The 20,104-nt window shown below is 44.9% G+C and overlaps 1 protein-coding gene and 1 long non-coding RNA gene across 3 annotated transcripts in view; one reads left to right on the top strand and one right to left on the bottom strand.

Annotated features, from left to right (window-relative positions):
* Positions 1-20,104, bottom strand: part of LOC134070959 (high affinity choline transporter 1-like) — a 54,315-nt gene that overhangs the window by 18,376 nt on the left and 15,835 nt on the right. Inside the window, exons 3-4 of the mRNA XM_062527507.1 lie at positions 6,478-6,633; positions 1,560-1,708 (exon numbers count right to left, since the gene is read on the bottom strand). Of these exons, the coding sequence (XP_062383491.1) occupies positions 1,560-1,708; positions 6,478-6,633 (305 nt within the window). The remainder of the gene's footprint in view (positions 1-1,559; positions 1,709-6,477; positions 6,634-20,104) is intronic.
* On the top strand, positions 17,501-18,683 carry LOC134071416 (uncharacterized). Of its 2 annotated transcripts, XR_009937070.1 has the most exons (5): positions 17,501-17,536; positions 17,624-17,722; positions 17,808-17,900; positions 17,985-18,089; positions 18,196-18,683. It is a non-coding gene; the product is annotated as an uncharacterized LOC134071416 (long non-coding RNA). The 2 variants fall into 2 exon arrangements; XR_009937071.1 differs by lacking the exon at positions 17,808-17,900 and having other exon boundaries at positions 17,931-18,089.

The raw sequence follows: 20,104 nt of genomic DNA, 5'->3' as shown, positions 1-20,104 counted from the left end.
GGCTTGTTTCCGGTGCCGTTTTACTTAGCCAGTTAAGTGCCAGGTTACTGACTGACGTAAGGTACAGAACGAGAGCTCGTGCCCACACTAAGCTCGTGAATGAGCTGAGAGTGGAACAGCCACCAATCAGCATGAGGAAAACGCAGGGAAAACGGCACCGGACATGATGTATTTCTGGAAAATGGCGACGAGGAAGTGCCCTGCTAATCGGCGAAGCTAATCAGTCAAATCCTGACCCCCTGGGTTCGACTGTTCAGATTGAGTCATATCCGATAGTAAGCAATATTGAAACCACCTCCGTATGTGGTGATAAGATAAGCAAAAAATCGGATTTCGATTGCCAGTGTGAACTAAGCCAAAGTGTCTGAAAGGCCCCCGGACCGGAGTTAATAACCAAAGGCAAATTTTGCTCTGACATGATCACCTGATAGTACCTGAGTGATTTCAGTGGCACCTGTGGTTACTCTTGCATGTGGTTACTGGTTGGTGCTGTGAACCAATTATCTTAACATGGCCTGATGGAGCTAACGTGATCACTTAGGCTGCGTTCAGACTGCCAGCCAAAATCCGATTTTTAGCCCATTCAGATTTGTATCGGATGTCACTTTTGAAGTCTGTGAAGACAGTGACAGGTCACATGAAATCTGATTTTTGCAAAAACGGTTGCAAACCACATCCAGGAGGTAGATATCGCGTTCGTATCGGATATGGACAGATGCGTCTCAGCTCCCAACACTAAGATCGGATTTGACTGTCAGTGACTTGACTTTACGTGCGTGACCGCCCACCTATTTCGAGTTGTGGAGCAACGTTACGGCTATGTCTTTTGACCATGTTATATTAAACGTGACTTAACAATACTCAATGCTAAATATAGCATTATACAGTCTCTGCTCTGTTTCATGGAAGTTGCAAGAATCCACATTGTTCTATTAAATGCTGTTAAATAATTAAATGGCCTCAACAGTTTGAAGCGGAGCTTGCCACTGATTAGTTTCGATTTCTGTCGCGCAAATGCGCACACGTATGCATGCATTCAATGAACACTCACCTAGTTGTATTGTTCTATGTTTAATCACACCAAATTAGCAAGTATTTCATCCTGATGGCAGAAATGTTTGTTTTCGTTGCTACAGCAACCTGTCAGATCTGTTACTAATGTGACCCAGTCTGAACAGAGCCATATCCGATTTGGACACTTGCTAAAAGGCAGTGTGAACAGTCAGCCCTAAAATGAGAAGGATATGAGAAGGAATCAGATTTGAATCAGATGTGTCTGCAGTCTGAACGCGGCCTTAGCCTCAGGAGGTCATGCTACCTTCAAAGAGGTGTGATAATATATTTGTAAGACATTATTCCAGAGTCGAGTCTTTAGCAAATAAACTACAATGCCATTCAGAGGAACTGCGAAAGTGTGCTTGCTCAAGTGCAGTTCACCAACAGGAGTAGATAGTGAAATATGGTCTGTTTAACTAGACTAGATCCAAAATTTCCAACAGTACATAATTTATTTAAAAATCGGGCATCAGCTATATGGTCTTGCAATGGCTGAAACCCACCAAAGCAACAAAGATGAGGATCAGCTGGATGATATCAGTGTAGGCCACAGAGTAGAGCCCCCCAAGGAGAGTGTAGATGATTGCTACAGCCGCTGACAAAATCACAGAGTAGGCATACGGCAAATCCAGGATTGTACTGATTGTCCCTCCTAAAAAAATATCACAGTTTTGCTCTAATCATTGGGCATGTTTGAGTTCTTGCAGCCTTGCACATATGACTGAATCTGATGCATGTTTGTATTGTACTGTAAACATGCATCTTCTGCCAAATATAGACATATAGGTAGCAAGAACTTGAACTCACAGTTTATTCAATTGTTTTTCAACCTCAAATGGGGATCTGTTTTGACCTCACTCTGACCGTCACTACGGTCTAAAAAGGAATGATCACCTTCGTTCTGCCTATCACCGAGACCATATGTCAAAAAAGTCATGTCCATGACCTCCGGAAGCAGAACGACTTGCGTTAATAAATAGCAGAGAATGCTCCCGGGTCAGTCTCTTTTTCCATCACACCTTAGAGACCTGTGTTTGTGAGTATTGAAGAGACTCCTACAAGGTAAGACATTCCACTTACGTAATTCGCTACCTACGTGGTACGGGTGCATATTTTGCCCCCGAGAATTGGAGTGGTGTGTTTCTCTTGTCAGCTAAGCTAGCTGTTGTTTAGCTTAGATTACTGTTTGTGTTGTTTATACTGTGCCTATACGCCTGTTCGCAGCCGTGGGCTTTGTGCGAGCCCACTAGATGCGCTTGGGCACTGGTGTGGGCCGCCGTGCAGTCTTCTGTGCTTTATTGTCGTTGCAGCCGAAGTTTTTTGTAAGTCTGCCTGTTATCTTTTGTGTTTTACTGCATTGTGCAGCCGGATTTTGTGTTGGCCTGTCAGTTTTGCTGCTGGCCACCTAGCGCTAGTTTATTGTTTGTTTATATTCTTACACGGTAAGTGATTACGTTGTTGTGATATTGTGTGGTACTCTAGCCTGCTTGTGCAGTGAGAAGTTTATTATTTATTGTAGCACGGTAAGTAATTACGTTGCTGTAATATTTTCTGTTACTCTAGCCTGCTTGTGTAGTGAGTGGTTTATTGTTTGAGTGTACCTGGATTTATTTCTGGGGTGTTCTCTGTTTATTGTATAGCCTGTTTTTGGCTTTATTTTTGCTGTTTCTGTGCTTTGCCCTAGGCCACTGTTCGCAGTGGTGGGACTAGCCTGCGCCCATTGTGTGTTGTCGTCCGCGGGCGTGGGCCTTAGTAATACTGTGTGCTTGTTCTTTGATCGCTGCAGTGCTCCTCTGTGTCGCCTCCCCTGCCACGCCCTATACCCCGGTTCGCAGCTGGTGGGGTTAGTGTGCGCCTGCTAGGTGCATTCGTGCGCTGGTGCGGGCCACCGGATTACCTTGGTGGACTAATCAAGGAGGGCTCCAGGCATCAACGCCGCCTAGGCTTCTTGGGCCTGCGATGGCTTCACACTGCTGCAGGATCTGCAGCGCCTCCATGAGTGCCAGTGATGGGCACAGGGAGTGCCCCATGTGTCTTGGGGCCGCACATGTCCTGGAGGACGTCGACAACCCCTGCAGCGCTGCCTGCGACCTCTCCAGGGGTGAGACAACGCCGGGCCGCCCTGATATGCGGCCACGTGCATGGGGGCCGACGAGAGAGGCGACGTTCCCCTGTCCAGCCACTCCCCTTCAGCGGGCATGGCCGTAAGCAGAGTCACAAGCGGGGCCGACAGCGTGAGTCCCCCCACAGGCCGTCCCAGAGAGCTGCACCCACTCCAGCTAAGCGTCCGGCTGAGCGTCTGGCGACAGCTGCAGTGACCGAGGGTGGTAGCGCGGAGTCGCTCCAGATCCTCTCTGCTCTCCAGGCTCTGGCGCAGAAGATGGACAGGCTGGTGGATCGCCAGGCCTCTTCTCAAGATACCCTGCCCCCTGGCCAGGAGGACGCCCTCTCATCCAGGCCTACAAGGGATGCCCTCCCAGATACCTCCCATGGGAGCCGGAGCAGGTGTGGGCGCCTCAAGGCCCAGGATGTTCGCAGCGCTCAGCACCCGTGACATCAGGGAGCTGACGGGGACCCCTCCCGCCCCCACGGAGCTGTCACCCAGCCCGTCTGCAGATCGCCCATGAGGTCGTCTCCTGTGTGGTCAGACTCTGTTCGGGGAGCATAGAGGGATAGCACATCCGCATCGCCCCGTTCCTCCTCCTCACCATGGCTCTCGAGGCGCCCACACCTGCTCCGGCTCCCATGGGAGGTATCTGGGAGGGCATCCCTTGTGCTACCCCACTGCCCCCCGTGCCGGTGCCGCCTGACTACACAGCAATGTTGAGGTCGTCATGGGGTAAGTTGACGCAGCGCCCGCAGTTCAATGCAGGCTGCCGCCAGCTAGCAACAGCTTCTTACCCCGTGGAGACTGGACTCGGGGACATGCCACCGGTTGAGCATTGGCTGCATTGACATCTCTGGGCCTCACTGGTGTGTCACCCAATCCACGCTGCCCCCACAAGGAGTGCGCGAAGACGGACCGCCTGGCCACTCGTACTTTCAATGCAGCGGCACGAGCGGCCCGGATGGGTAACGTTCTGGCCATTACGCTGGCGTCACTTCGCAAGACGCTGAGTCGGGACGACCAGGACGCCAGGGCCCTGCTGGATGCAGCTCTGTCATCACACGCCCAGCTGACACGTGATGTGGGAGACGCCATGGGTTCCGCGGTGCTGTGCCGCAGGCAGGTTTGGCTGGCACAGACCTCCCTGCCAGAGCCCATCAAGCAGGAGCTGCTGAACCTCCCAGTTGCCCCTGGGCATGTTTTCCACCCAGGATCCCAGGAGGTGCTCGACCGCGCTGAACGTGCTGCAGCGTCAAGGGAAGCTGTTCAGCGTGTGTGCCGTAAGCCTGCCTCAACGGTCAGCGGGGCGTCCGTGGGCAGATATAGGCCGCGGCTGCCGGCCCGGCCTCCGCCGAGAGGGACCATCCCACAGGCCTATGGTGACCAGCGATTTCGTCCACCTGACCAGAGATCAGCCCCATATTCCCATTCCAGGGGTAGAGGGGGTCAACAGCGAGGCACAGGGGTGGGGGCCGCGGTAGTGGTCCCGCATAGCATCCCAGGGGCGCCCGTCAATTGTCCTTCCCAGTTGTCACGGACCTCCTGGGAGGGGATTGTCCCAGACCCTTGGATCGTAGCCACTGTGGCTTGTGGCTACCGCTTGCAATTTCTGCTGGTGTTACAACACCAACACGTTCTCTTGAGGACGGACAGTACTGTGGCGGTGTACTACATCAATCACCAAGGGGGAACAAGGTCCCAACGGTGGAGGAGGGCTTACTGACTTGGGCATGGCCGCGGCTGTCTTCACTGAGGGCAGTGCACATCCCGAGTGTGGAGAAGAGAGCGGCCGACATTCTCTCCAGGACGGGGCCACTCCCGGGAGAATGGAGATTGAGCGCGGAGGTCAAAAAGTGGTACGGGGTCGCAAAAGTCGATCTCTTTGCATCGGCGGAGACAACGCACTGCCCGGAGTGGTACTCCCTCACAGGGCAGGGGGGCAGTTTGGGCCTGGATGCTCTGTCACGAGAGTGGCCGACAGGCTTGTTGTATGCTTTTCCTCCACTCATAGCGCAGGTTCTCCGGAGGATCCAGGAGGGCCATCACTCAGTCCTGCTGGTGGCTCCACGGTGGCCAGCGAGGCCTTGGTTCCCGGACCTGCTCCAGCTGTTGCAGAGTCATCCATGGCAGTTGCCATGCAGAGCGGATCTTTTGTCACAGGCAGACGGGCGGATCTGGCATCCGAACCCAGGAACCCTCTGTCTGTGGGTCTGGCCCCTGCAGGGCCCGTTCTTGAGCAGGTAGATGTGTCTGTTCAGGACATGCTGAATAACGCCAGGGCTCCATCCACTAGAGCTTGCTACGCACTCAGGTGGGGGATCTTTTCAGATTGGTGTGCTGGCATGGGCCTCGACCCAGCGACTTGCCCCGTGCCACAAGTTTTGTGTTTCTTGCAGTCCGAATTGGATCAAGGCAAGGCGGCCAGTACCGTGAAAGTCTATGCTTCAGCCATTTCTGCCTTTCACCAGGGTGTGGACAATGGTCCCCTTTGGGAGGCATCCCATGGTTTGCCAGTTCTTGAAGGGAGCCCGCCGGTTGCGTCCAGGTCGCACTTTGCGGGCACCGGGCTGGGATCTGCCCACAGTTTTAACGTCGCTTACCGTAGGCCCGTATGAGCCTATTTTAGACGCAGATTTGCGTTCCTTGTCGCTTAAGACTGCCTTTCTCTTGGCGCTCTGTTATGCGAAACGTGTCAGTGAGCTGTGTGCTCTCTCCGTTAGTGACGACTGCCTTCGGCAGGCAGGAGCCAAATCCAGCTTTCCTGCCGAAGGTTCTTAATCCGCAGTCCATTAACCAGGTTCTGGAGGTGACTCAATTCCAGCCTTCTTCCACCTCAGAGTGAGGTCGAAACAGATCGTAGGTTACGAATGTAACTATGGATCTGTGAGACCAAGGGATGACCATCACTATTCTTGTCGCTCGGACCATTCTGAGGTGTTCAGGGATAGGAGACTGACCTAGGAGCATTCTCTGCTATTTATTAACGCAAGTCGTTCTGCTTCCGGAGGTCATGGACATGACTATTTTGACATAATGGTCTCGGTGATAGGAAGAACCAAGGTGCTCATTCCTTTTTAGACCGTAGTGACGGTCATCCCTCGGTCTCACAGATCCATAGTTACATTCGTAACCTATGTTACAATGCATAAAAGGCTGTAGTTTATAAATGGTCCAAGCAAGACGAAAAATGTATGCAGTTGGGGGCTGTATCAGCCAAGTGGTCCTTGGCCTTAAAAATGTTGAAGACTCCTGAGGTATATTCTAATTTATGTAGATAATGATTACTCATTTGATTACAGATAATCAATACAAACCTAGTGCCATGAGAGTGCAAGCCACCCAGAACATATCTACTATGATTGCAGGGATGACCATTAGCGCAGCCACAGGTTTGCCATATTTGATCTGAAATGGGTCCATCATGGTAACATACTTCTTCTCCCTCATTGGTTTAGCAAAGACTAAACCACCTGAGAAATAAATAAAACAAGAACAAAATTAAGAGGTATGGGAGGTGTGAGAGGTATGTACTGTAACAACTCATCTTAGTTAAGGGAATTACATAGTTTAATATGAAAAGAACCGGTGAAGTGTTCCTTTAAATGAAAACGAATTAGAAAATATCCAATCAATCAAATACATTTTCTTTGTGAATGAATAATGTATCATAAATAAATAAATGTTTTCCTTAACATACAGGGGTCATAAGTATTGGAACGCCTATGTTAACCCTATGTGTTAAATTTTCCATAGAGGCAGGCAGATTTTTATTTTTTAAATTAGTTATTTCATGGATCCAGGGCCCTGTAACTCGAAGCACACGTTAGCTGCTCTTAGACCTTACGCATATCTTAAAGGAATACGCCACCCCAAAATTATATTAAGCCAGTCTCGGTCACCCCCAGAGTTAGAACAGTGAAAAAAACCCGGTTAAAATCCGTCCGGGCATTGTCCTGCTTTGGGGGCAGCGTTTTTAGCTTTAGCTTAGCACAGTTGCTGTAAATGAAGGGTGTCAGTTAGCACGTCCTCCAAAAAAGTGACCGAGACATCTACGTTTTTTTCTAAATATATCTTGGGAGACGTGTGTTCAGAACAAGTACAAATCATAATGCAAAATCGAACGAGGCTATTACCTGGACAGATATTTACTTGGAACTATATTCAGCCTCATCACAGGTGAAGCACCGCTAGTCTCACGTAGCACTTGAAAACTCCTAACTTCGACTGGAACTTCACGGAATGGGATTCAAGTGCTGCTGCATGAGAACCTTCTGCCTATCTAGCAGTGCTTCGCCTGTGATGAGGCCGAATATAGTTCCAAGTAAATATCTGCCCTGATAATAGCCTCGTTTGATTTTGCATTATGATGTGTACTCGTTTTTAACACATGGCTCCCAAGATATATTTAGAAAAAATGTAGATGTCTCGGTCACTTTTTTTGAAGGACGTGCTAACTGACACCCTTCATTTACAGCATCTGTGCTAAGCTAAAGCTAAAAACGCTGCTCCCAAAGCAGGACAATGCCTGGACAGATTTTAACCGTTTTTTTTCCACTGTTCTAACTCTGGGGGTGACCGAGACTGGCTTAATTTCATTTTTGGGTGGCGTATTCCTTTAAGCCTATCGTAAAAAGATACGCATGTAACTCAAATGATTCGCAAGTCTACGTGTAACGTAACTTAAGACAAAAGTTACGACTGCTTTATACCACACGTAACGCTGTCTTAAGTGTCTGAACAACCTAGGATAATCAAGGCTACTGTCGCTTGCATTCATGCTTGCCCTCTTGCATTTTCTTCGCCTCCGTTATTTTGGCAATTGAGCATTCGTTTCCTGCCATTTATAGTCGCGTCTTGTGTGCTCCTCACCCAGCTGTTTACGGTTTCTGTTTTCACGTCCCAAATCTTCTTTCTAGAATGTATCTTTGTGTTCGTCAGCTTGAGAATATATATATATATATATATATATATATATATATATATATATATATATATATTTTAAATCCCTCTACCTAAGTGACAGTTATTTAATTAGGCAGCTGTAAGAGCTTCCATTCCTCAGCTGTAAGAGCAGCTTGGACGAACAGCATTTTCAAGTTGTCAGGGGGGAAACGGACGCTGATTCCCTCGTTACTACAACATTTACAGTGGTTGCTCTTTCGAGTTACAGTTTAAGTTGCGTGCATCTCACGTGTGACTTACGACAAGTTTCAGTTACACCCGGATCGTTATGATTTACGAGTTCGTAAGTCATGCGTAACGTAAAGTTAAGTTTGATTTTTCGAGTTACAGGGCCCAGGACACTAAGCACCCTGATACCGTAAAATCCCCTTTGCCTTTGGAATTAAAATGGCATCAGATACCCTTCACCATACCTAGAGACTGCCATGGTTTTATTTCAGTTAGCCTATTAGCTGGTTTCATTCTCATTGAGCTCAATGCAATTAAAACCGGCTAATAGGCTAACTGAAATAAAACCAAAAGAAAAAGGAAAACATTTATTTATTTATGATACATTATTCATTCACAAAGAAAATTGATGTCCTTAAAGGTCGGTTATTTCTCCTATGTTTTCATAAGGGTCATTCCACCTCAATTCAACAAATGCCTTCTGCTCAACCATCTCAGATTTGCTTCAACATTTTACCATCTAAAGAGTAACCATTTAAACTAACTTAGCCAAAATGTAAGATGAATATACCTAATACATCCAGAGAAAAACATTTACGTGCTCATCTCAATCTGCAGCAAAGTTCAGATGTCATTATCTCAAGAAGTGTTCAAGCTAAAGACTTATACACATTTGTGAACAATGATTGCTACCTATAGATTCATTCCACATGTACATTTGTAAGCCGTATGTGTTGATACTGACTGTGTTCCAATTTTGTTATTGTGGATTTTTTGGGGGAAAACAACTTGATTGTGGAACGCCAACATTGGATGCCCCATTACACAATTTATAAACAAAATGTTTGGCAAATTACTATGTCTATCTACAGATGTGTTAAAGCAGTCTTTGAAAAAGTAATTAAGAAGTGTCTATATTGTATTTTTGATCCAATTGGAATTAGGAATAGTTCGGAATTTTGGACATAGGATCTCATTTCCAACTTAGCAGGGGTGAAATAGGTCGCTGGAGACCGTTTTCATCACATCCCCTTCCAAGTTGCAGCGTTCATCTTTTCTAAACTGGTGCTGAGTCCCGCCTATCGAACGCGGATGAGCCAATGGCAGTGCAGTAGCTCCGCACATGAAGATAGAGCCACGTTATGGCTTCATAGAAATGCATTGGGAGCCGTGATTTTTTCCCGGTTTTACATTAATACACAGGATTAGATGTTAAAATCCCTTGTGCCAAAATCCAAGGCAAACACACATTAACAAGCCCCTGTCCAAAATTAACTTAAAGAAGCAGGCTAACCACCAATCTGTTAACCAATGGTCACAAACACAAGACAGATGGCCAATCCCACAGCAGTATATGGTATACAGCATGTCATTGGAGTTATCAAGTGGGCACCCTCATTCACCGATGTTTCGTTAAGTTAGGCCCACGACACCTCATGAAGGCTTAACAGTAGGTGCATTCGAGTTCGGAAACGGCTGACTTCGGCTGGCTGCATACGTCAACGAGAGCTTGAGTGTCACCGGGAGGGGCGAAAGTTTTAGAGGCAGATGGTCCCGAACACGATTTTGCAAATTTGACAGACGTGATTCGCGTGAGACCTCGCGGGAGATATCGTGGAATTTGTGTGCATTAAATACAGTATTTAACTTTCATTCTTACTCATTAAAATGAGCGTGATGACTGATGAAATAAATTGATATGATGTAGTTTAAATAAACCACTGTTGTCATGCAGTGAACAGGCCTGCATTGTAGCACATTAATTAAATATCAAGTGTTTTCCGTGTGTATAGTAACCAACAGCATAAAATAGCAGAATATCACAACCTTTTCAGTAGGCTAGCCTACCGCTGTTCCAGAAATCACAAATAAGAAGGTATCCCTTCCATATCTGTTCATTTTAGTAAATTCTAACGTAAGGGGCAAAGATTCTACAACAGAACAAGATGGATCACTTTTGACAAGCTCAGGTGTCATCCCAGACGCTGCTACGGTGCGGATCCTGAAATGTTAACAGATCCATCTTGCTCCGCTATAGAATCTTTGGTAAGCAGGCAGAACGAGACCCCTATCATAATCGTCATGGGGAGATTCCTTCCAAACCTGTTCCAAACGGACCTATCAAGTCCTTGAACTGACGTCATGGGGCGGGATCCAGCCGGTTGCATGCACGAAAAGGCAACTGCAGAATTCGACTGCAGGTGTCTTCACCCCGCGAGTTTTGAGTGACGTGACATGGTCGCATTTTTGTGACATGATCACAACTTTTCTTCAAGTCGAACAACACGTCTAACCAGCATGCACTGCATATGACGCAAATTACGTTTTTGTTTGCATTCGACTGCATGCGTTTGCAGCCGACTTGAAATGTCGAGTGCACCTAGTGTCACAAATATGGAGTGCAAAAAGTGTCAAAAAGTCATTTCTCATCACTAAATAAAAATGGCCATTTATTTCTGGAAGGCACACACCACATATTTCTGTAAATTGCTCAGCCCAAAAGTATACCTCCACCATGGTTCTTATATTGCCATTTTCAGGACAGTCAGGCCTACACAACCATGCAAGTCATGTCGAGCTGTCAGCTTGCTGTGGTGAGATACACGTCAAAATGTAAGAATTTGTATAGAACGCTTTTCAAATTTTTATCTATCTATCTATTATCTATTAATGTAAGGAACGTCTGTCTGTGTGTCACTCTGTCTGTCTGTGTGTTCCACGCATAACTCTCAAACCACTCATCCAACTGACCTAAAATTTGACACATGTATTGCTAATGACATGCGTGAGTGCAGTGCAAAGTTTGGTCATGTTCGGACAAAAAAATGACAAAGATATCGTTAAATTAAACAAAATACAACTCTGCCGCAATCCCACAATTCTACCGCTCTCTGCACTAGCCACTCCCCCTCACTCTCACTTACTCCAGCATAGAAACAAAAAAGCCCATTTCGCTGACAAACTCCGTGTTCATGGAAATTACGATGTCTCACGTAAACAACGGACCGTTTCAAGATTGTTCATGTTGGATAAACATGCTGAGTCCGACACACATGCACCCATGTTGGTAAGCAGGCTGTTAAAGTCACGTAACGTTGCATAGGCTACTCATCAACAACCGCGGTTGCCTTGCGCTTCATAGCACTGGCATGGCCATTGCATAGACGGGCCATGCATGCGGTTAGCTTTAGGCTATCATTTCCCAACAACAGCAAAAACGCACGGGTATGTAATGTGTCTAATAGCCATTAGCTGCAACTCAAACGCCTTTCCCCTTCACTTTTTCATTACCTTGCAAAGACTAAAAAGCTCTAACAGCACGGGCCTGATTCTCATCACCAATCTAACATGATCTACCTGCATCAACGTCATTGGGCAACACGTTTCTTGGAAAACATTGTTTGCACGGGCACTGCACTAGTTATTTAAAAATCTAAATCAAATCAATGCAAGTATTTATACATGATATTGTGGCAGATCTGGATAGCCTAGACTGTGCTGAAAAAAACAATATGTAGCATGTGGGAATGGCACTTACAATGACCAGGATAAATGCTTCTAACTAGAGGTAGTGAAAATGCCCTTAAAACAGCTTAGGGTTAATTGAGTTAGCTCAGCACCGGCTTAGCAGCAGGTGAATACTGCAAATTAAGGAAGGGATTAAATGCACTGAAAACTATCTCCACCAGCCTATATCACCCTGGCTAAGTTGAAAATGAGGTCCTTTGTCCAAAATTCCGAACTATTCCTTAACTCATTGGCTGCCAGCCATTTTCAGTGCAGAGCGCTCCATACTGCCAGACGTTTTACAGCATTTTGACTGTTTTTCTAAGATCCACCGAACAGTGAGTTTTATGACTATGTAAACACACAAGCTACCAAATGAAAGAATAGACTCTCTTCTTTCACCTGGAAAAAACGGTTTGTTTCTATCGTTTACCGTCTTTAGTAATCGTCAGTAGAACATGGGTTAGTTTTGCTAAAAACACCTGTTTTTGACAAAAAAAATGGAGAAAACGATCTTTTTGTGAAAATCAACTTTTTAACATTAGCGTTTCAGTAGTATGTCAACCATGATTGTACGGTTATCTCGTCAGTCTCATCAAGGTTGCTAGGGACTCTGATGGTCGCTATAGACTCTGAACAGGATGGTAGACTTAGCAAGCTAGCACTAGCAAAGTTGTTGTTAGTCTATATAACAATTCAGAAGTTTTCCATCCTTGATGTAAGAAGTAAGCATATTAATTTGCTGGACCGCGTGCAAACTAGATCCACTGTGGTCAATCTTCAGTGTTTGCTTGCTGCATGCTGTCTCTGCATGTGCACTCTGCAGGCAGATACTAATCATCCAAATGGCACTGCTGCCATCTAGCGGTTCGGATCGCTAGTACAGTCTGTTTACAAGCCTGAAACTCTGCTAGATCGTTCCTAAGCCCACCCATGAGCCCTCCCCATTGAAAAACGCAATTGACGTCTACAGACGTCAATGGCAGTTAATGAGTTAAAGGTGGTTACTAGGGTAGTTATGGTGGCTGCTATGCTGGTTGCTAGGTTAATAATCTTGGTTGCTATGTTGCCAGGTTTTAACTGTGAAAGTGGTTAGGCTGATGCAAGAGTATCCATGGTTGCCACTATCAGGAATAAAGAGATTGTAGTATAATCATGTTGATTGCTATGGAAATTGACACAATTGCTTAAAATTTTGATGGTTGCTATGTTGGTTCCTAGGTACGTGGAGGTTTCATATAGTTGGTTGGAGGCATAGTTGATGATAACTGACAGTTGGAAATGGTTGAACAGTTAAATAGTTGAGTAGTTTAAATTATCAAATTATTTAATAATGAATTATTGCAGTGAGGACTTTTCTTTTGAAACAGTTGTGGGCAGAGGAAACAGTTTAACAGGATTTATCTCCCTTAACAAAGGGGGTAGCTGCTAGAGATGCACCGATTGCAATTTTTTGGCCGATTCCGATTTCCGATTTTCCATAGAATTTCACCTGCCGATACCTATTTTAGCCGATTCCGATTTAATTTCTTCTAACCACTTTACAACACAAACAAAGAGTTATTTTCTAGCCTATGTTTTCTTTAATACAACATGATTTGTTAATATAGAAATGTAATCAACTGGTAGAAAAATGTGAATAGACAGATTCTTCTTCAAGTCTTCTTCAGCTGCAGCATTCCCAGTGTGGGACATTCATTTCACACATACTATTAGAAATGCACTGTAGGAACACTATTTTTTTTCTTCTCACATCCAAATATCTTCAGAATACTGATAACTGGAAAGCTTGGTGTACATAGGTGCTACATACATAGGCTGAGATGTTGGAAAATGACAACATCCAAAAAAAATAATAATTTTAGAAGCCTTGAAACACAGCAAATGACATACATTCTCAGTCCACACTCTTCTTCGAACTTTCGCGATTGCTTGCGGATACTAAGGAAGTGACCATATTTGGATGGCATAACGTCATGCAGGAGAAACACAGCTTTCCAACGACACCACGCATGATATGTTTTGTATCACGGTCGCGGTAGTTTCTGACAATATACAGGCATGATCAGACAAAAGGTAATGAAATTAAACCTCTAAATGTGTAAATCGGACACGATAAGTTGGCAAACCGAAGCAAAACTATGTTTATTCCTGCCATGTCTCGCCTTAAGTGAGGTGTAAAGGCTATGTCGCTGCTTATTGATAGCGCTTGTGGTTCAGCTGTGGGCACGCAATTAGCGGCAAAGACGGGCTTTGATGAGCGCTGTAACCTGAAGTGTCAGTTTAGAAAATTCCACGCAATATGGCAAAGCACAGCGTTCGCTGCATAGAAAAACTCAGTATTAGCGCTTTATCCAGCCCTGACTGTTGGCCTTTGCTAACTTCATCAAACTTTGCAAACTCAGCTGTGTGATGTTGTTACAAGTATACGTGCGAGTGCATTTGACCGGCATAAAATCGGCATGTCTCAGACTGACCGGCCGGTCGCCGGTCATGGCCGATCACGTGAAAATCGGCCGATTCCGGTCACCAGCCGATTGATCGGTGCATCTCTAGTAGCTGCCATCCATTCCGACATAACCCCATTCCGACATTGACGTCTAATTGTCGGAATGTCAGCATTTCCAATGTATTGGAAACCTCCCACCAATCCGACAAAAAACAAAATCCAATGTCGAAGTGCCGGTATTTTTTTTTTTTTTTAAACATCCCGCCATTCAGACATTAGGCCATTTATGTAATAAGGGAAATGGGGCCTATCTTAAGTTCATTAATTGTTTGTAGGCTACTTCAAAGTGTGTAGGCTATTAGGCTACTTGCGTGTTTTCTGTAAACAACCATGCCATTTGAATATGGAAGCATTCTAAACTATTAATGAGGAGAGACGTCGCAAGCAGGCTATAGTTTCGAGTTGCAGAAAATATATTAGCTTAAGGCTGGCTTACATTGCACGATTTTGGTCTGTTTTAACAGTCGGCGACTAAATTTCCAAAATCGGGCGGAAATCTTGGGAGTTGTACTGAAATCGCAGCGCGCTCCCGTCATCTAAATCGTTTAGTGTAAGGTGCCAATCTTAGCGGTTTTAAGTCCGTCGGAGGCAGTCTTTTTCTAGTTTTGCCGTTACGACAATATCAAACATGTTTGATATTATCGGAAGTCTTTTCAGTCGTGGCTCATGCAAATAGTGACGTGAACATTAAAAACCAATAGTAACCTTGCGCGAACATGAAACAGGAAGGGGCAAAATAGGCGACAGCTGTAGCCTTTATGATTATTTGTTATTTCATTTCTTATAATTTATTAGTCGGTTGTTCTACGTGACAGAACAGCTCTATATCTGTTAGTGATGTCACACATCTAACAATGCTGCAGAAACGCGAAAAAATTACTTTGATATGAGTAGGCTATCATGTGATTTCCTGTGAATGATGACGTGTAGCCTATTGCACGATGGAAATAATTTGAAGGAATCTAGCAGCAGTCTTGTAAATAGTGACCCACAGTCTTTGCAAAATCCTAATCTGAGACTGGCCTGTGACTAGACTGTGACTAAAACCTCAATGAATTGTCTTTAGATGTGAGAGGGTCTGAGACTGTAGTTTTTCAAAAATCTTTTCCAAATCTTTGCAAAGTCTGGCAATGTAAGGTAGGCTTTACAGAAAAGAATAGGACTAGCCTAGGCTACTAGACAATGTTTTTCTACCGGTAGTAGCCTAAAACCTTTTGCCGCGATTCAATAAAATACAAATTCAATAAAAGTAGCCTAAATCATGCATAATTGTAAAATAACTCAATAACTCAAATGTGCTCTCGTCGTTCTACAAAATTGTGCGTGCCAAGCAGTCGGCCTACTAAACGAGTCCTGTTTTGCAAAACAAATAGCCCTTGCAGTTTAGATTGTAGTAATAGCCCATTTAGGAAATTTAATTATCAGCAGGCCAAAACTGTGTGCTGATTGAAGGGATTGTTTTCTCCTCCAGTAAATGGTATAAGTAGCCTGTGCAGACATTGTTTCTATTCTCACACCGTAGCCTATCAAACATACCATGTTTATCAAGAAAAAAATGCCCCTTATGAGGAGGAAACTTAGGCTATGTCAGATAAGGAGTGGAGTGCCTATCTATCTGCTGCCTCTTCAGAACCATGGACAGCTGTCTGAATATGTGCAGGTCAGTGATGCGCGTGTAGCGGGTGAGACCGGAAGAGTAACATGAAGGCCGGCCCACTGGCGCTGATTACTTGGTCAGGTGGTTTGAGTGGCGCTTCCTTTTAAATGTGTTCGGGACGTGGACAGGTAGACAATAGTGTGGTGTGTATCCGAAGGGTGAACCTTGGAGTTAAGCTGTGCGGCCAGGAGAACGTGAGTTTTTGGAATGTTACGTCTATGGGTTTTTAACGCTAAACTCTTTCCCATTGAGTAGCGCTTAACACGGCTCTTTGTTTGTTTGTAGCTCGGCCTGGTGTCTGTGCATGTGGTGACCAGTAAATGGTGCACAGTTTGTAAGTCTGTTGCTCGCAGTATTAGGAATGAGAAAGTGTCGTCACAGCCGTGAGCTGAGCTCCTCTAAACGGAGCTCCTCCCCTGGTTGGAAGGATGGTCCTGATACCGGGCGGCAAAGCGTAGCCTAATTGTTTAAAGTCGTGTGTTATTAACCCGGTAGGTTCTAATTCCGCACAACTTGACAATGATTGGAAATCACTGCTGTGTGAAGAACTGCCCCCGTAGGCTACCTCTTCTTTGTTTTCCCACTTAAGAACTTAGCTAGATAAGGATGCCCTGCACCATTCGTACACTAAACGCGATCATACAGTTTTGTTTACAAGTGGCAACCGTTGCTAAGAGGAAAAGTCATGCCTTCAGGCACTCCTGGTTATCTTAACTTTGAAACGCTTTTCTTTCTTGGAAGTTGCCGTTTTTACTAGATAATACTGCCATTTCCATGGACTTTAGATATTTAAGAAATGAAACGTGTTCTACTCTGACGTCGACGTGCGCCGAATGCTGGCAGGAACCCTTCGGTCTATGCGAGTTTTCAGAGGACTGAGCTACCGAAAACAATAGCAGCAAGCTAAAATTAGCAATAAATGTTTGGCTCATATATCGTGAGTACACATAATAAAGGCTGATATTTCAAACGAGCTGTCTAAAACTGGTAAATGTGTTTATTTATGACTATAAGAGGCCCGACTTTACACTGTAACGTTTTTAAGACAGGTGCGGGGTTGTCTTAAAGTTGCGAGGAAAATTAAGCCTACATTTAAGATCTTTGTTTTCAAGAATACTTTAGAAAACTTTATTCATGAATATCAAATCTTCTTAAATTTGCTCTTAAGACAAAAGATAAGAAGAAAGCACCACTTAGGAAGTATTTTTGTCTTCGTGAATCCGGCCCCTCGAGGCTTGTAGATGGCAACCACAGCAGAAAGTCTCATAACTTTTTAACGACTTGTGGCTTTTGAACTCTTGCATAGTGTAGTAACTTTGGATACTGGAGAGCTTCTCCAAATATCGCTGCTTTGCGCTTGGTATAAGCTTGTCCTTGTACGGTCCTTGTAGACAAGAATCTAGACTACAGTTTTGATGAGTCTCTAAACGCGACTCTTCGGAAGGCGTTGCCCCTGGCAACCAATGATACACCCTTCCAAGATGGAGGATAGGCTCAGCCCCCTCCCAAATTGTCACGTGCTCGCTCATTCCTAATAGCGAGTAGTGCTTCCACACGGGTTTGCAGCAACGTAAGTTTACTCGCTTCCTCTCTCTCTCAGACATGGCATATAGTATTTATAGCTCTGATTGTTTCCTGTCTGACTGTTTACGAACAGACGCCGACGCTGGCTCAGCTAGTTATCCACACTGTTAATCTTCACGTTGCTTGCATTATAGCAAGTAACGTTAGCGATTCCATACTGGTTTGCAGCAACGTAAGTTTACTCACTTCCTCTCTCTCTGACATAACATATAGTATTTATAGCTCTGATTGTTTCCTGTCTGACTGTTTATGAACAGACGCCGACGCTGGCTCAGCTAGTTATCCACACTGTTCACGTTGCTTGCATTAGAGCAGGTAACGTTAGCGATTCCACACTGGTTTGCAGCAACGTAAGTTTACTTGCTTTCTTTCTCCCGCAGACGTAGCTTATGCTATTTATAGCTCTGATTGTTTCCTGTCTTATTTACGAACAGAGGCAACGTTGACGCTGGTGAGAGTGTGCTCAGCTAGTCACCCACATTGTTAAACTCCCTGGGCTTTATAACATCTAATAAATCTACTGTAGGCTGGCTTCAACTGTAAGTCCATTTAATTCCTCTCTAGCCATTTGAATGACAAATGTATTGGCCTGTATGCAGTTGCTACCAAACCCAGTAGTTCAATCATTTATGCTTTTGCTTACAGGAGGATTACTTCGTCTGTCCAACTAGCCACTGTTTTTCCTGGGGTTAATCATTCCTTTAGTTTGTATTTGCCTTGAATATATGTGCCACAACGTGTCCTGACCTGGAGCTTGGTGGGCTTAGGGGGAAGGCCTGCTAAGTTTAGCTTGCTAGTTGTACCGTTTGTTGGTTCGTTTATTTGTCTGTCTTTCTTTCTTTTTTGTCTATGTTATGCAACCATTGTGCAATATTTCTCTTAGGGGGCAGTGTCCTTTTGTAGTGTCCACCTGTGTGCAGTGTGAAACGCCGTGTGCGTGTACGGCCTATTTGGTGTGGAGTCTCTTTGCAGTGTTTGAGTGTGTGCGTTTACACGCAAACTATTGACTTTATTCACTGTGATCATATTTTGCTGTGACTTATTTATTGGAGAGCCTTGTCACTGCCACCAACATAGAATATTTGACTGCATGGTTGTATTTATTGTGTCTTGAGTGTTTTAATAAAAGTATATTTTTGATTACATCAGTCCCATTCTTGTTCCTTCATTGGACAACCTGCCTATAGCTTTAAAAGGGAAAAACTGTTTGGGTTTTCTAGTGTAATTATACAAATTGGGAATTTGGGAGCCCCCTAGGGGTCACACGCGGGTAGGCCCCGCCGTTTATACCCGACCGCATTTCGGACCGCAAAAAATAATTATTGAAATACTGTACCCGACCCGCTTATTGTAAAAAGTAGTCTAACTTAGTCATTGAGCTACGCAAAACTGGTAGGTATGTAAAACAATATAGGCCTAATTATATAGCCTAGTGATTACTATAAACATGCATTTATAGTCTACCTTTTTTTGTTTCGTGTCAGCATTCATCCAAAAATTAGGCTATTTGACTCAACATTGAACATAATTAGCCTAAGGATTTTCCTATACAAATTCTGTTTCAGCCGTTCCTCACAGGAATGCCTTGAAGCTCTCCCAAGCATGAAATGCAGGCATAGAATATTATTAAGAAACTCTTTATTAACGTCTTCATCAATGGACCAAAACAAAAACCAAAACCAAAACCCATAGAGCCCGATTGAGTGCGTCCGCGATTATAAATTGCAGCAAGATGAAACCTTTATTGCACGAAAGAGCAGACGTGGGGCTTTCCAACGAGCCACTTTATAAGTTGCGCAAGGACGCACATTGCATGCTCATACCAATTGTAGGCTATATGCCTTGATGACATTAAATTAAGAAGTATTTCCCAATTGGGGAAACTTTTAGTTTAGGCTACTTTCAGTCCACGGTTCCATAATACCATTCGATCTTGCTGCAAATGATCAGACTTGAGAAGCACGCATCGCATCGGCAACTTCGCTGCAGCACCCTCAGCCCCTCTATGCTCAGCACCCTTCCCGCGCCATTGCCTACGTGCTTCTCAGGATGTTGGAATTTGATAGGCTAAATTGTCGAAATAGCAGTACTAAAATGTGTCGGATTGGCAGCATGTCGGACTGCTGACATGTAACCAACAAAGGGATTCTCTTCTCTGATTTGCTGATGGGGTGGCTAGAAGCTAGAAGCGCCGTGCCATTCTGACCATGGAGGTGTTATAAGAACTGGAGAAAGTGAACAAGTCCCGCCCCCATTCATTTCAATGGGAATGCTAGGCTAGTGAAAAGTGCCAAAATTGAACGATTTTTTCAGGCTTCAACATGGCGTTTCAAGGGGCTTGTTTCCGGTGCCGTTTTACTTAGCCAGGTTACTGACTGACGTAAGGTACAGAAGGAGAGCTCGTGCCCACACTAAGCTCGTGCATGAGCTGAGAGTGGAACAGTCACCAATCAGCATGAGGAGAAATCGGGAGAAATGGCACCGGACATGATGTATTTCTGGAAAATGGCGACGAGGAAGTGCCTTGCTAATCGGCGAAGCTAATCAGTCAAAT

The sequence above is a fragment of the Sardina pilchardus genome, chromosome 23 (assembly GCF_963854185.1).
Source record: "Sardina pilchardus chromosome 23, fSarPil1.1, whole genome shotgun sequence".
In the NCBI taxonomy this organism is placed as follows: domain Eukaryota; kingdom Metazoa; phylum Chordata; class Actinopteri; order Clupeiformes; family Clupeidae; genus Sardina; species Sardina pilchardus.
This window is presented reverse-complemented; position numbering and strand designations above follow the sequence as displayed.